Source organism: Galendromus occidentalis, unplaced genomic scaffold (genome assembly GCF_000255335.2).
Source record: "Galendromus occidentalis unplaced genomic scaffold, Mocc_1.1 scf7180000076870, whole genome shotgun sequence".
NCBI lineage: Eukaryota > Metazoa > Arthropoda > Arachnida > Mesostigmata > Phytoseiidae > Galendromus > Galendromus occidentalis.
The window spans coordinates 282,900-295,775 of NW_003804859.1; the positions used below are offsets into that span (position 1 = coordinate 282,900).

The 12,876-nt window shown below is 52.8% G+C and overlaps 1 protein-coding gene across 1 annotated transcript in view; it reads left to right on the plus strand.

Moving 5' to 3' along the window:
- The window catches only part of LOC100901530 (uncharacterized), a 31,251-nt gene that overhangs the window by 16,297 nt on the left and 2,078 nt on the right, over nt 1-12,876 (plus strand). The window contains exons 2-3 of the mRNA XM_029110594.1: nt 9,311-9,551; nt 12,524-12,780. Of these exons, the coding sequence (XP_028966427.1) occupies nt 9,311-9,551; nt 12,524-12,780 (498 nt within the window). The remainder of the gene's footprint in view (nt 1-9,310; nt 9,552-12,523; nt 12,781-12,876) is intronic.

Below are 12,876 nucleotides of genomic sequence, written 5' to 3' on the forward strand. Positions count from 1 at the left end.
CTCCGGCCTAACTCGACCCAGACCCTAGAAGAACAACGCGGTGTCTGTGAGTAATGCTTGTCAGCATTTTTACGTCGCCTCTGCGAGAGGAAACGTTGCGGCTTGTGGGCGTCCATGCTGTTGTGAGTCGGTCAGACCGTCAGGGAAAGTTGGCCGCTGCTTCCCCGAGGGTCTTCTCGTCGCGCGATGTCCATCCACCTCGGCTGGATGATCTTTGCTCGTTTCCGTCTCCACGTCTCTTTTTTTTTCGTCTCGATCCGAACGTTTCCCGTCCGTTTGAAAGTCCTTCCGGTGGACGTTGCTCGGTCGGTTCCTTACCAGATTGGATTGGCCTCGGGCGTATTGGACGAAGGCGTTTTAGAGGAATCGAGAACGGCTCCCCATCGGCGCCACCGAAAGCACCGCAACAACAGCGGCTATATCGAATGAATGAATGAAATGTGTGGGGGTCTGTCGGTGCGTCCGCGTTCGCCTACTCTCATGAATGAGCGAGGGAGCGATTGGGAGAATAGAGCCCTTCGACGTCTCCGCCAACACACATCTCGCTCCATTCAGCCCCAGAGACGATCTGGACGAAATGGTCGTAAAAACCGAATTATGGCCTAATCGACGGATGGTTGGCCGCTCTCGCGTCGTACACTCGGCGGAGGAACCCTCCGGTCGACGGGTAGACGGACAGCCGGACATTCGGATGATAGAGAGAAACTTATCGTCGTTCGGGAACCTCCTTCCGTTGTCGTAGAGTCGTACAGTCGGTCACATGTGTGGCCTCATACATATATGATTACCACACCTATCCACTTACCAAAAGGTGTGCTGGCCCGGGTTCACCATAATTCCGCACAACTTACTCATATCTCACATGCGACGCTAATAATCGTTTCGCTCAACGCGAGTGTCTCGGTCCTCGGTGACCTCTGAACTGAACGAACGTCTGGTGGAAAGAACGTGTTTAAGAATTCGCGTCAGCTACACAGGAAAAGCTCTCCTTATTCGTCTGCTCTCATAATCTTTGAAAATGCTCCCGAGCAGGGATCGCGGAGTTCTCCACGTCCCGTTCCCGTGTGCTCGAGCATCTCGATGCGTGATTATGAAGAGCAGTAGATCTCTGCGGAAGCACAATTTCCCTGAGAGAGAAGTTTGATTCTCAGTCCCTGCAAGAACCGTGTGCAGGTCCGGGAAAGTTCTTGCGGTTCGCGAAGATTAACGGAGCACGTTGTACGGAGAATAAGAAAGCCGCACGGACGGCAGCTCAAGCAGGCGGGCGAACTTGAATAGAGGAGTGAGTGCCGAGGATAAATACCATGCGTGCGGAACTCAACGACGGAGGGAAGAAAAGGGAGGCAAAATGGGGGCGAAACACCAGTCGCCGTTGGCTCGGGCTCGCGAAGCAGGCAAGAACGGCAAGTGCGACGAGCAACGAGCTCTATTAAAAAGTTGTCTTTTGTGAGCGTAGCGGAACGATGGTGCCAGGCTACGGTGCCGCTTGAAATGCTTGCGGGAAAAGTCGTCGGAGTTTGCGGTCGGACTAAAGCGTCCGTCTTCGTTGTCGTGGTTCTCCTCTCACTTTTACACACACGAAGAGAAAGAGAGAGAGCGGAAAAGGAGCGTCAAAGGAAAACATTTCCCGCGTGACTTCCGATGGCTCCATTCTCAAAAACCATCTTTAGAGTCGGAACGGAAAAAATCTCGAAACTTTTCGCTTGCCTGTACTTTCTCCTTCCTGCAACATACAGTTTTTAGCGCCGTTCCCTTGCGGTAATGAAAGATGGAGAGCGGCTGAGCGACGATCGTAGGCAGTGGATGGAAGAGGGGGTAATGGGGGGGGGGACGAATACAGCCCCGCTCCGTCTTTCGGATGATAACTCGGTTGAGCGTTGTTGGTGCGCGATCCGTGACGTAGAGAATCTCGGCGCTAGGTTTGACGAGCATCGGCGTCAAAAGGAGAGATGGCGAAGGAGCAGACCGTTTCGTTAGCATTTCTTCTTGTGAATAACAAACGCTAATAGGAGAGTTCCAGACGTCAGGTTCGACAGCAGCAACCGCAAGCATCTCCTCGGCCGACGCAAAACCAATGATGGCACAGAGTAGGTGTTGTGTTAGAGTTGGTAATGATGTTAAGGCTCTGCCTCGCCTTTCTCTCATGGAACCCCTCGCGGAACCCGGAGCGCAGTTGGTCCTCCTTGTCAGCCCTGATCGGAATTCCCTCGGGTCGCTGTTTGGGTTCTTCTGACTGTGCACGGTCTCGGTTCCTCCAATCGGAGGTCCCCCTTTGGCTCCGTGCGAACCCGCTGGAGTTCCCCGTCCGATAGGGAGAAGTCGGATGGGCCAGACGGAGAGCGCTGTGTTCGCTGGTTACCGTAAAAACATGGACTCCCGAGGCCTCGGAGAACGTTGGGTGGAAGCTAAAATGAAGAATGGAGTTGTTGTTGTTGTTGTTGATTTCGTTGTTTTTGTGTTCGTTGCTCTCGAGCGCTTTCGTGTTGCTCACCGTGGTCGCTCAGCGCGAGGCATCGGTGTTGGTTTATTCGCTGACGGAACAAGAATTGTGAAGTTTTGCTCCTGGAAGTGTTCCGTCATCATCGAAGCATACGCTCGCATCGAAACTCCGTGAAGGCTAGACGCTCCCTCCCCACTCGGTCAAAGACGGGATCCCGTTGCGAGCTTCGCTTTTGGACCGCTCCGGCTTTTTTCCTGGAGTTTTGATTTTCTCGGGACTCTCACGAGGCCATTCGAATTCTCTGCCTGATTGGGAGGAAGCATCCATTCCCCGCTCGATATTCATGAAATGCTGAAAACCTCCGTGGCTAGATTCTCCCGCTTGGATGAAGACGGAGCGTTCATGAAAAAAATGTGAACGACAGCAAATTAAGGGTATCGGGAGAAAATATTGTTTCAATCGCGCAGGGCTGATTTTCTCATCAACCCTTCAGGTCTCGATATATATTTTTTCTACTGCTCCCCCTTCCTCCGGTTTTTTGCTCGTTTAGACCCTCGAGCTGACACTCCCCGACTCCGCACATTTTTTTCTTCATTTTCTGCTCGACTCCGTCTATCTTCTGTCGTCTTCGGAAAATAAGAACATCGGGGAGGAAGCTCTTCAGTCTTCAGCTAGCTGACTGACAAACTGACTGACGTTCGTCGAGCAGCTTGGATGAGTAGTTGACTGGGTGTGGGCTTCGGTCTTCGGGCCTGTCTTAAGCCGTACCGCGGCGTGGAGTTGGAAGTTCCCCTTATTTTTCGCAAGTTGATTCGCGAAACAGAGCAGCCGGACGAGCGGGCGTTCTCGCACACGAACAGCCTGACGGACCCTTCCGGACTTTCTCAACTCAGTCGGTGTTCTATGCGCTTCTGAACTAGTCGTCTGACCGACCAAGCGGCCGCCAGACGACGACTGACCGACAGACGGACGGACGGACGGACCGGCCGGCCGGCCGACCGGCTGGCTGGCTGACTGGCTTGCTGACTGCTCGGTCCGTCGGCTGGTCACGAATCGCAACGGCGGACCTCTTGACAACGGCTATTAAAAGGGGTTAAGAGCGGAAGATAGAATCGAGAAGAATGCTTGTCAAAATCGTAACCTCATTTTGCTTAGTTGCGGCGTCTTTCGCCGCCGTCGCTGCGGCGGTGGTAGTGACGACGTCGGCGCCCGGTCTTCTATGGTCTATGACGGTCTCTCCTTCGCTGTTGTTTGTTGTCCTGGAAACTTTGCGGCGACGACGGCGGCGGCGGTGGATCGGCAGGGAAATGTTCCCCGTAGCGTCGTTTGGTCGTGTTGGGTTCTGCCGTGAGGATCCATGTCGGTTCTTGCCGGCGAAATCACAGTGACGCCGCCCACAGATCCGGAGCGGGCCAGCAGGCCGACCGGTGGCGCGCGGCGGCGGAATTCCATGAGCTCTACGACATTGCACTGCTATTAGACAGGAGACAGGACGAACGAACGAACGGACAGGCGGACGAATGAACGGAGCTGGCCGCGACGATCTCCATAATAATGAAGTTTGCTGGTTCTGGTGTCACCGCTCGTTGAAACAAAGCGCGTCTCCCCGTCATGCTGCTGACACCGACGAAAACGAGAACATGGCATAGACAGACAATCACAGCGACAATTACAATGGCAAGGTGAATTATGCGCCGAAAAATATTCTCATGCTTCGGCTCCGAAAGTTTAATGAATCCGCCGGCTGAACTTTTCTGTTCGCTCGTCTCTGCGAGAGACGTCCTCTCGATCGCCGGCGACTCGACCTCACATCCTCCTTTCTAAGAGTCAGCATCCGGGTAATGGAAACAAATTCCTGCTCGCCATCCAAGAACATGATTTGTTAATGTCTCGGCGTCCGGTACCGACGTATTGAGAAGTTCATCGTTTTCTTTTCACGAGAACGACAAGGGAACGCCGCCCGGGTCGGAACTTTGCCTCCGCAATAGAGCTGTACACTTATTTTTGATGTCGTATCGAGCGAGTCACCGACAGAAACACCCCAAAAAAACGATTCCGACGGATAGGCCTCTCGTCTGTGCCACCGTGAATGAGAATCTTTTTTTTGCCGGTGTGCCTGCTCGGCGACATTTTCTGTCGTTTTTCTCGTCGTTTCTCGATGTCACCGGCTCGCTCTCGTTAGCGGTTCCGTGGACAGCCGACGTTAACGCACATACCTAGGATTCGCTTGCTGCCTGATTTACTCCAGCTCGGTCAGTCGGTGAACCGGGCGTCGTCGCCGTCGTCGTCTTCTTCGTGCTTCGCGTGCCTAAGTGTGTGCATGTACCACGTCTGTTGTGACTGACGTGCACTCGCCGGCTCACTCGCCCTCCACTCATCGCTTTCCTGTTGTCGACAACCGACGCTTTTTCTGTTATGCTAATTAGGAACCAGGGGACCGACTGAAAGGCAGCAGAGAGAAGAAAAAGCGTCGTTTTCATGCAGACCTGAACACGTCGAAACTTCGAGGTAGTGGCGGTGCTGTTCGCTCCTGTCTACTCAAAGGGGTGAAATTTCGCCAACGACTCGGGACCTTTTCGAAAGAAGAAAGAGGAATTCATTCAGGAACCGAGTTCCGGGCGGACGTCGAGAGTGAAGAGGGGAGAAAAATCCATGAGAAAATTCATCACATTGGACTAAGACTAGATGATGATTTTTCTCTCGGAAACGAGCGTCAACGTATCCGAGTAGGTGAATGAAGGTCGCTTGGCTCGATTTGGATTGGGGACGTGAACCTTCGAAGAGAAGTGTTCCGCATTGAACAGCAGCGCCGAACAGAACAATCGCAAGAATGTGTGACAGCTTTGCGAGTTTCATTACGTCTTAGAAATTCAGGATTCTCCTGGTTTCCACCATGGCTGGGGAGAGACAGGACTCGGATGGGAGTGACACTGACGTGGATCTCATTTCCTGGACATTCAACTGTTTTTGCTCCGTTCCTGTTATGCTCCTGTCTTACTCAGATATCGTTTCGCTTGATTTTATTCTTATCTTGCGAGCATTCATCCGTTTGTTCGGTCGTCCGCTTCTTCGCTTATTCATTGCGGTTCCCAAACCCCCCCCCACCAGTGCTCCCTCGCAATTTCATTCGTCCATCTGCGGCTCGCAGGGCCTGCGCGGGGAAATCCGCTGCGAATCCGAGATGGTTCAAGCAGCGCACGGATGGACTGTTTTTAATCAGTTCTGTTGTTGTCGCTCGTCTTGTGAACCTTACTCCGCGCCCGCCCTCTGAGGAGAAGGAACACGGAAGCCGAACAGGCATCAATGCGAGCGTCAGGGGTGAGGTGAAGAAGGAGCCTCGGCGGCGGCAGGATGAGCGTTGGATGGATCATTGAGCCCGAGAAGAGAGAGCCGACAAGCTTGTTGGGTAGTGGAGAGCGGTAGCGGCGGCAGCGGCAGCATAACTGCATTACAACATCTCCTGAGAGGAACGAAGAGAGAAGAGAAGGAGTCGGACGGACAGAGGAAGCTCGGGCTATTCAAACATATGTTCTCCGTCCGTTTGATTGCTCCTTCGAACGTGCACGCCGTTTATTAAGTTATCTCCGCTTGACGGCCGTACGTTCAGTCGACTGGATGGACTTACGGCGAGACAGCCAACGGGCCATCTACTGCTTCCGTCATCCAGCTCTCTCTGAGCAACTTATCTATCCGAGCGCCGTGCACCTATCTCACCTACCAGTTAATCAACAAAAGTTCAGCCGGCCGAGCCGGAATCGATGAAGCAGAGTTCCATTTTCCCGGGACCCGGGATTCTCTCGAATCTTTCCCTCACCGATTCCATTTTATCCTCTAAATACAGCGGACTCGGAGCGTCGCTTGTGAAGATGTTCAGGAACACATGGCCTCGTGGGGAAAAAAAAACGGCGGCTTACAAACTCTTCTCTCATCAGTCGGGGATGCGTGCCATCGACGCTGCATTCGCTGGGAGCAAGTATCTCTATCCGTTGATCTGTTTCTCCATTTCGCGCTCGGATGCAACAGCTGTGAACTTATTAAACCGGTCGATGGACCGGGGAAAGACCCATGAAAGCTTTAGAGGAGGGCTCCGAAACTCTTGAATGCTCCTCTTTCGAGAAGCTCGAGCTTAGCATGCATTGTATATCGTAAATCGCGGGGAAAAAATATTCCAGTGAAGACGCGTCAAGAAACCGCCCGGCGACCCACGCTCGGGAAGACGGCAGCGAGAAAAAAGTCTCAATGGAAATCCGCGATAATCGCCTTTGACCTCGTTAGTCGTCTATCATGAGTTTTGCAAAATGTTTGTGGAATGCGATGGAGCACTCATGCGTCGATTGAGCCATTGACGGGATCGCTGTCCTCATTCGCCGAAACACTTCGACTGCAAAAAAATCCCGCTCGATTCATGCTCTCATTCATCGGAAATCTTGTCCTGCAGACAACGATCCCCCCACAGGCTGAAACGTCGATGGGATGTGCTTGCGACGACGCAATGGCGGAGCTCGGATCGGTCCGGGGACGTCCGCGGACGGTTACGACTTGAGAGGTTTCGTGACGATTATTAGCGCCCTGATCGCTCTCTATGTATTCCTCCTCCTCCAATGTCCGGACTGTACAGTGCAGAATCCTCCCGGCAAGGAAAGTGGACTCGACTGCTGAGCCGGGAAATTCGGTTCCCGTTCACGACTTCCACTCGCATTCCAAGTGGCATCGATTCGAATCATCATTCCTCTGATCGAGATTCGGAGCAAGCTCGGTGCTTCCTTCATGTTGCCATTTATGAGAAACGATCCAACGCGAAGGATCTCGCGTCGTCGACTTCTGGTTGATCTGACCGTTGGATTGAGGAGATTTACGGTTTTTCTTCTTGGCCCGCGTTTCTTCTTTCTAACAAGGGGTCAACAGCGGCGAATCTAGATCGTAATTTACATCGGAAAAAGAGAGAAAAAAAACGCTGGCACGGGTCTCGCCGCCGTAGCACTTAGTCGGTAGGAGGGGAAACCTAAATGACGGACGTTGCACGGGACAAAATCAGCCGACCAACTACTACGCTAAAAATAGATAGCCAGCGACTACACGCTCCCATAAACAAACTTCTCGGACTAGGGAAAGGCCGCGACTGTAAGCGACTACTACTTCAACTACAATGACCGGCCCGGAGAGAAGCTCGATCATCAGCGCGAGCATCGCCAGAACAGCCGATGGCATTAAGATGCCGTGTACAGTGTTGGCCCGCTCCCGCCGTCGCCCGATACAGCACAGGGAGTGCCGTCCGACGACGACTATGATGCCGAGGAAGGGCCTCCAGAACGATACAGCGCAAAAAAACCCACCCAACCCACTACCACCACCAACACCGAGCGGACGAGCGACCGACCAACAAGGAGGCTTGCCTGACTGACTGCCTGCCTGACTGCTTGCTCCGCTGTCAGCCTGGTCGGTCGGTCCGTCACTTCGAGCAAACGGAGGGACGAACGAAAAGATTGTTGGCGCGAAAATTTGAATTAATTCGTAATTATCGACGAAGGCGCAGTTCTCTGGCTGTATATCGCTGCTCCTTTGGAACGCTTGTTGCTCGGCCGGCCGGTCGGTCGGCGGATAAATGAACAGCAGCTAGACAACGTGAACGGACGAGCAAGCGAGCCAATGGGACGAACCGACAGACGCCATCGTATACACTTGATGCCGCTGTTAATGGACGACGAGAATTCCTCTCGACCGGCGGGCGGACGCACGGACAGACGGCGACGACGACGACGCTCCGTCGTCCCACGGTGCTCTACCGTTTCTCGGTCTGCTTTGCTGGATGTTGGCAGCCGCGTTGTCAGTCCGTCCGTCCTTTCGACCGTCTGCCGCCGCCCGTCAGTGTGTTCATCCGAGAAAAGAACCGAAAGGATGTCACATGTTTGCAAAATGGAACTCAGTTTCTGCCGATCGGGGAAAAAAGAAAAAATCCTCTACGCGGGCTCAGTGTTCCGCTCGAAAGTCGTTGCTCATGCTCTGCAGAATTTCTCGACAACACACGTGAAGATGTCGCCGTCATTCGTTTCAATAAGCTGCCTCTGGCGAGCAATCGCATTTGATCGCTATGCGTTGCGACGACGACGCATTCTCGGGCTGACCTCAACGAATCCCATTTTCACAAATCATTCAGCTTATCGATCGCAGCCGACTTGAGGCGCTCAATCGAATCCGAGAACCTGCCGTGAACACTATCGGAGAAACTCTGACTGCCGCCGACGTCGTAGAAGCCTCTCACAATCGCTTGTAGTCGCGCGAGCGGGAGAATCACGCTGTTGATGAATCTCCGAGAGGAAAAAAATGACTGATGATGCTTCTTCCGTCGAGCTTCCGAAATCGACTCGGCCCTCGTGAGATCGCAATCGTTTCGCGCAATCATCGCAAATGTTCTCCGTCGCTATACGGCGGCGCGGCGCCGGAAGCTGATGATTGTAATGTTCGACAGAGTCTCTTTCGTCGAGGCTCGGGTGTGGCTGACAGCCAGGTGGTTTTTCAGAGGGACAGAGTCGAATTTAAATCTTTCCCAAAGCTTCTCGTTTTTTTCCCCCGGCGAGCTCTCCGCCCGTGCGGAGCGAGGGTGTGGAAACTAATTGCAACGAAATTAATAGAGAGAAACCAGGGGCTGATACAGGCGGCCACACTGCAGGCTGGGAGGGCGAAGGGAAAAAAAGCTCGTCGGCCTAATCCGGGTCTGGCCTTTGACGCCCATGTTTCGAGACTTTAATCCATCGCCGTGGGGAAAGACCCCGAGCTGGCATGATTAGATAGACCAGTGGAACAATGTCCCAGAGGAACAAAGTGGGAAAAGAAGACATTATCGAAGACTTAATACTTTCTCTTTTATTCCAGGCGAGTGATCGCTTATACTCGGTGATTCCATGTCACTTAGGGAGTGGGGTCGACCCCTCGCTAACGACGATGGGCACCCTTGGAATGCATCAACCTCACATCTACCACAGTCTGCGGCGACCCGTTCCTCCTGTACCTCAGAGCAAACGGAAAACCCGGCTAAAACCGATTCTGATCGTTGTTTGCGCGAGCTTTTTTGTCATTTCTGCCATATCCATCGCCCTGGTGGCTTCGTTATCTGGTGAGTAGTATTTCTCTATCTGCGATTACTTTCTTTTTCCTCTGTTCCTTGTTCCCACCTGTGTGCGCAATGTTCCCGTCCTCGATGTTGCCAAGGCAGGCGATAAGTCCCGCATGACTCCGGTGTTAACTCCACTTAGTTCGTCCATTCGTCGGTCGGTCGGTCTTGAAGAGCACTTCGTCCGCCGAGGACCTTCAAAATAGTTTGTGTCAAGAACACTGTATCGGAGGACTGGTGGTCTCTCAAGTCATTGAGGCAGAGCCGTTAGCAGGTTGGCCTGTCGTTCGGTCGGTCGCTCGACGAGGCGCAAAGTGCCCTCATCGACTTGAGTGGATTCGATCTCCCACAATTGTCGAGCAGCGTTCACCTCGGACCGGTGGAAAACACCGGTCTAGTGTAAGAGCGCGCTTGGCGCGTCGCTTCGATTACGCGGATAGGGCGCGGTGGGGTGGTCTTCCCATGACGCTTGTTGGGTCTTCATTTCGGACGTGCGCATTTCTCATTTCGACGTCTGTGCCCGTCACTATTCCTGTTGTTATTGGAGAACCACAAACTTCTCAGGTCCCGCACACTCTACTGACATCGCGGGCGAAAATGAAGATCTCATCTTCTGACAGTTGGAGGGGGCCTCATGCGTAGGTGAAATGTTTCTTGCCCGTACTGTGCCGGTCTTCGTTATCGTTGTCGTCGTCGTCGTCGTTGTTGTTCAGCAGCGCTTCTTATGGCTTTTCCCCGAAGAGAAAAAGCTAAATTGAGAACAACAACAACGACGACGGCGGCCAGAAAGCACATCTTTCAAAAAGCCTGTCGAGGCAAAAGGCTGACTTTGTGAGTCCTCGAATACGAATACTTTATGAAGAGGATTCGCAGAGAATTCCAAACAAGTAAGCTGCTGATGCAGGCTCTGTTGTCGACTTGTCCGTTAATCTTTTCGCGCACACAGATAGAACGACCAAAAAATGACACCGCTCAACATTCTAAGACAGAAGACACTGCGAGTTCCGTTCATGAATCCACGATCAGTCGATTGGCAATTCAGTGATTTGTTGACTCGTATCGCCTCTGGTAATTAGCTGAGGCGTGTTAAACCCCGCGTCGACTCTTGTTGAGACTTTCGCTTCCCGACGTGCTTCTGGTTTGGTTCACATCGACAACCTTTAACACTGGTTTCCGGTGCGAGGAAGAAAAATGTTGCGCGAATGTGCTGCGGGTGAAATCTCGAGCTTGGCTACTTGTCTCGTCAGTGCCAACACATAATCGTCGCTCGCCTTCCTGACTCGTGTCTATCCGCAGTCTTTGCGCCGGGGACCGATTGATCATGAGAGCGTCATCGTCGACAGAGGAAACGTCGGCATAATCATAAACTACAAAAACTTTCATCGACTCGAGTTGGAAGTCGAGAGAAGAGCACACGCCACGGAGTCGACGACTGACTATATGCGACGAGCCGGAGGAACGGGCGAGCCACAACAGGAGGCCTCAAAATAAAAGTCCGGAGGCTCGAGCAGACTCCGAGCAAGCAAATAGAACTATTTAGCAAGCAACGGCAGTAGTAGCAGCAGCAGCAGCTTTCGAAAGGTACTTGATCCATGCGCTTGAACTGCTGCCCGCATCGTTCTTGAGCTTATCTCCGCTCGATGTTGTTGCCGCTGCGGCGGCAGTCGATGGTGCAGTACCCCGCCGAGCTCTAAGCCATGTCCCGTGGAATATGGCTTCTGCTTCTGCAACCGAAGAAGACAGTATCGAACATGGTCGGCGCATTCATCTTTCGATCCACTTAATCTGCTGCCGACGCCAGTTTGAAATGTCGCCTGACAGACCTCCTACGGACGCGCAAGTCAGCCAAGTCGACGCAAGAATCGATCATTGTTGCTCGAGGCTCCTCGGTCAGTATTGGTGGCCGCAGCGACATCGGACTCGCAGCGGGTTCGTTTCGATGGCGATTTCTTTTTGCAAATCGCCGCGGTCGCATCGCCAGCAGCGTCCGCCGACAGCGGCAGCTTTGAATCCAATTTAGCGGCGTCCCATACCGTGCTTTTCCGCTGTTTTCGAATGATACGCAGGCGAACGGACCGAATACCACAGATCTCGAACGCATGAATTCCTCGTTTACATGATTGCCGTAATTCGATCTGATTCGATTATTATGAATGAATGAATGGATGGATGAACGAATGAAAACGAAGAACCGATTCGCTTGTTTCTCAACGACCGGAGAGGCTCTGGGAGTAGGAACAACCGGTCGACGGACACGCGAGCCGCAGCTGCCACTGCGATGTCTATCTGAAAGCTTCTGCTTCGGACTCCTGAGGGACCAGGGCGATATGGCCCACTGGTTAAGCTGTGCATTGGTTACACATTACTGCAATTCCAAGTGTTGCGCGCCCTCTGGGGACTTCACTTTCCTTCGTGTGCTCGAGTAAAAGATTCATGTTTCCTTCTTGTGGAACGCTCGACTGTCTGACGGGGCGCCTGGTCGCTTGCTCTCCTTCCTGCCATCTACGCTAACGGCGGAGCCGGTCGGGCCTGCTTTCGTTTCGTTTTTTTTCTTCTTGTTCTTCTTTTTCTTCTTCCCCGTTCCTCCTCTGACTTCTGTCCTCCCACGAGCGTCCGGGACCTTGTGTTTCCAACTGCTATAATACGATGACGACGATCTGCTTCTCTAAGCATGCGAATCAGGCAGACACACAGCAGCCAACTGACATGCTCCATTAGCGGCACTGATTAGGTCTGTTTTCTGACATGAAGACACAGACAACCCGATCTTGCTTCATTATAGCCGAGTCTTGAGAATAGTTCGATTGAATGATCAACCGGTCCATTCCTAAATTGACGGTCCATCTTCGGTTTTTATCTTCGGTGGTCAGATGGAGCTCTTTCTCTCACTCAGAGCAAACGAGAGCGAGACGCTGAAGATTACGCCGCTCGAACGTCGAGGAGAAGATCTGACATATCTCTCAATCGAATTCCAGGTATCGCCCAGAATCAGGACAAACGGACCAGTTCTCCGGTAGTCATTCCAACCGGTTCTTCGTCGAGGTTCCACTACCAGCAGCCTCCCCCAGAACTGGATGACTTCGAGTCAATGAATATTCCTCATTCGCACATGCAGCAAACGTGGAACGTCGTGGACGCCAGCTTCCGGCTCGTCAACAAGCGGTTCCAGTCTGAACTGCAGAACCCGAACGGGTTCCCGTTCAAGAGCCTCGCCTCTGAAGTCAAGAGAGCGGTGAGTGTGTTCTTTCATCTCGGACATTCGTTTACGCTCTCGGTCTCTATTTGTCATAGAATATCGTCGCGAAAACCACAGACGATTCGTGCAGTG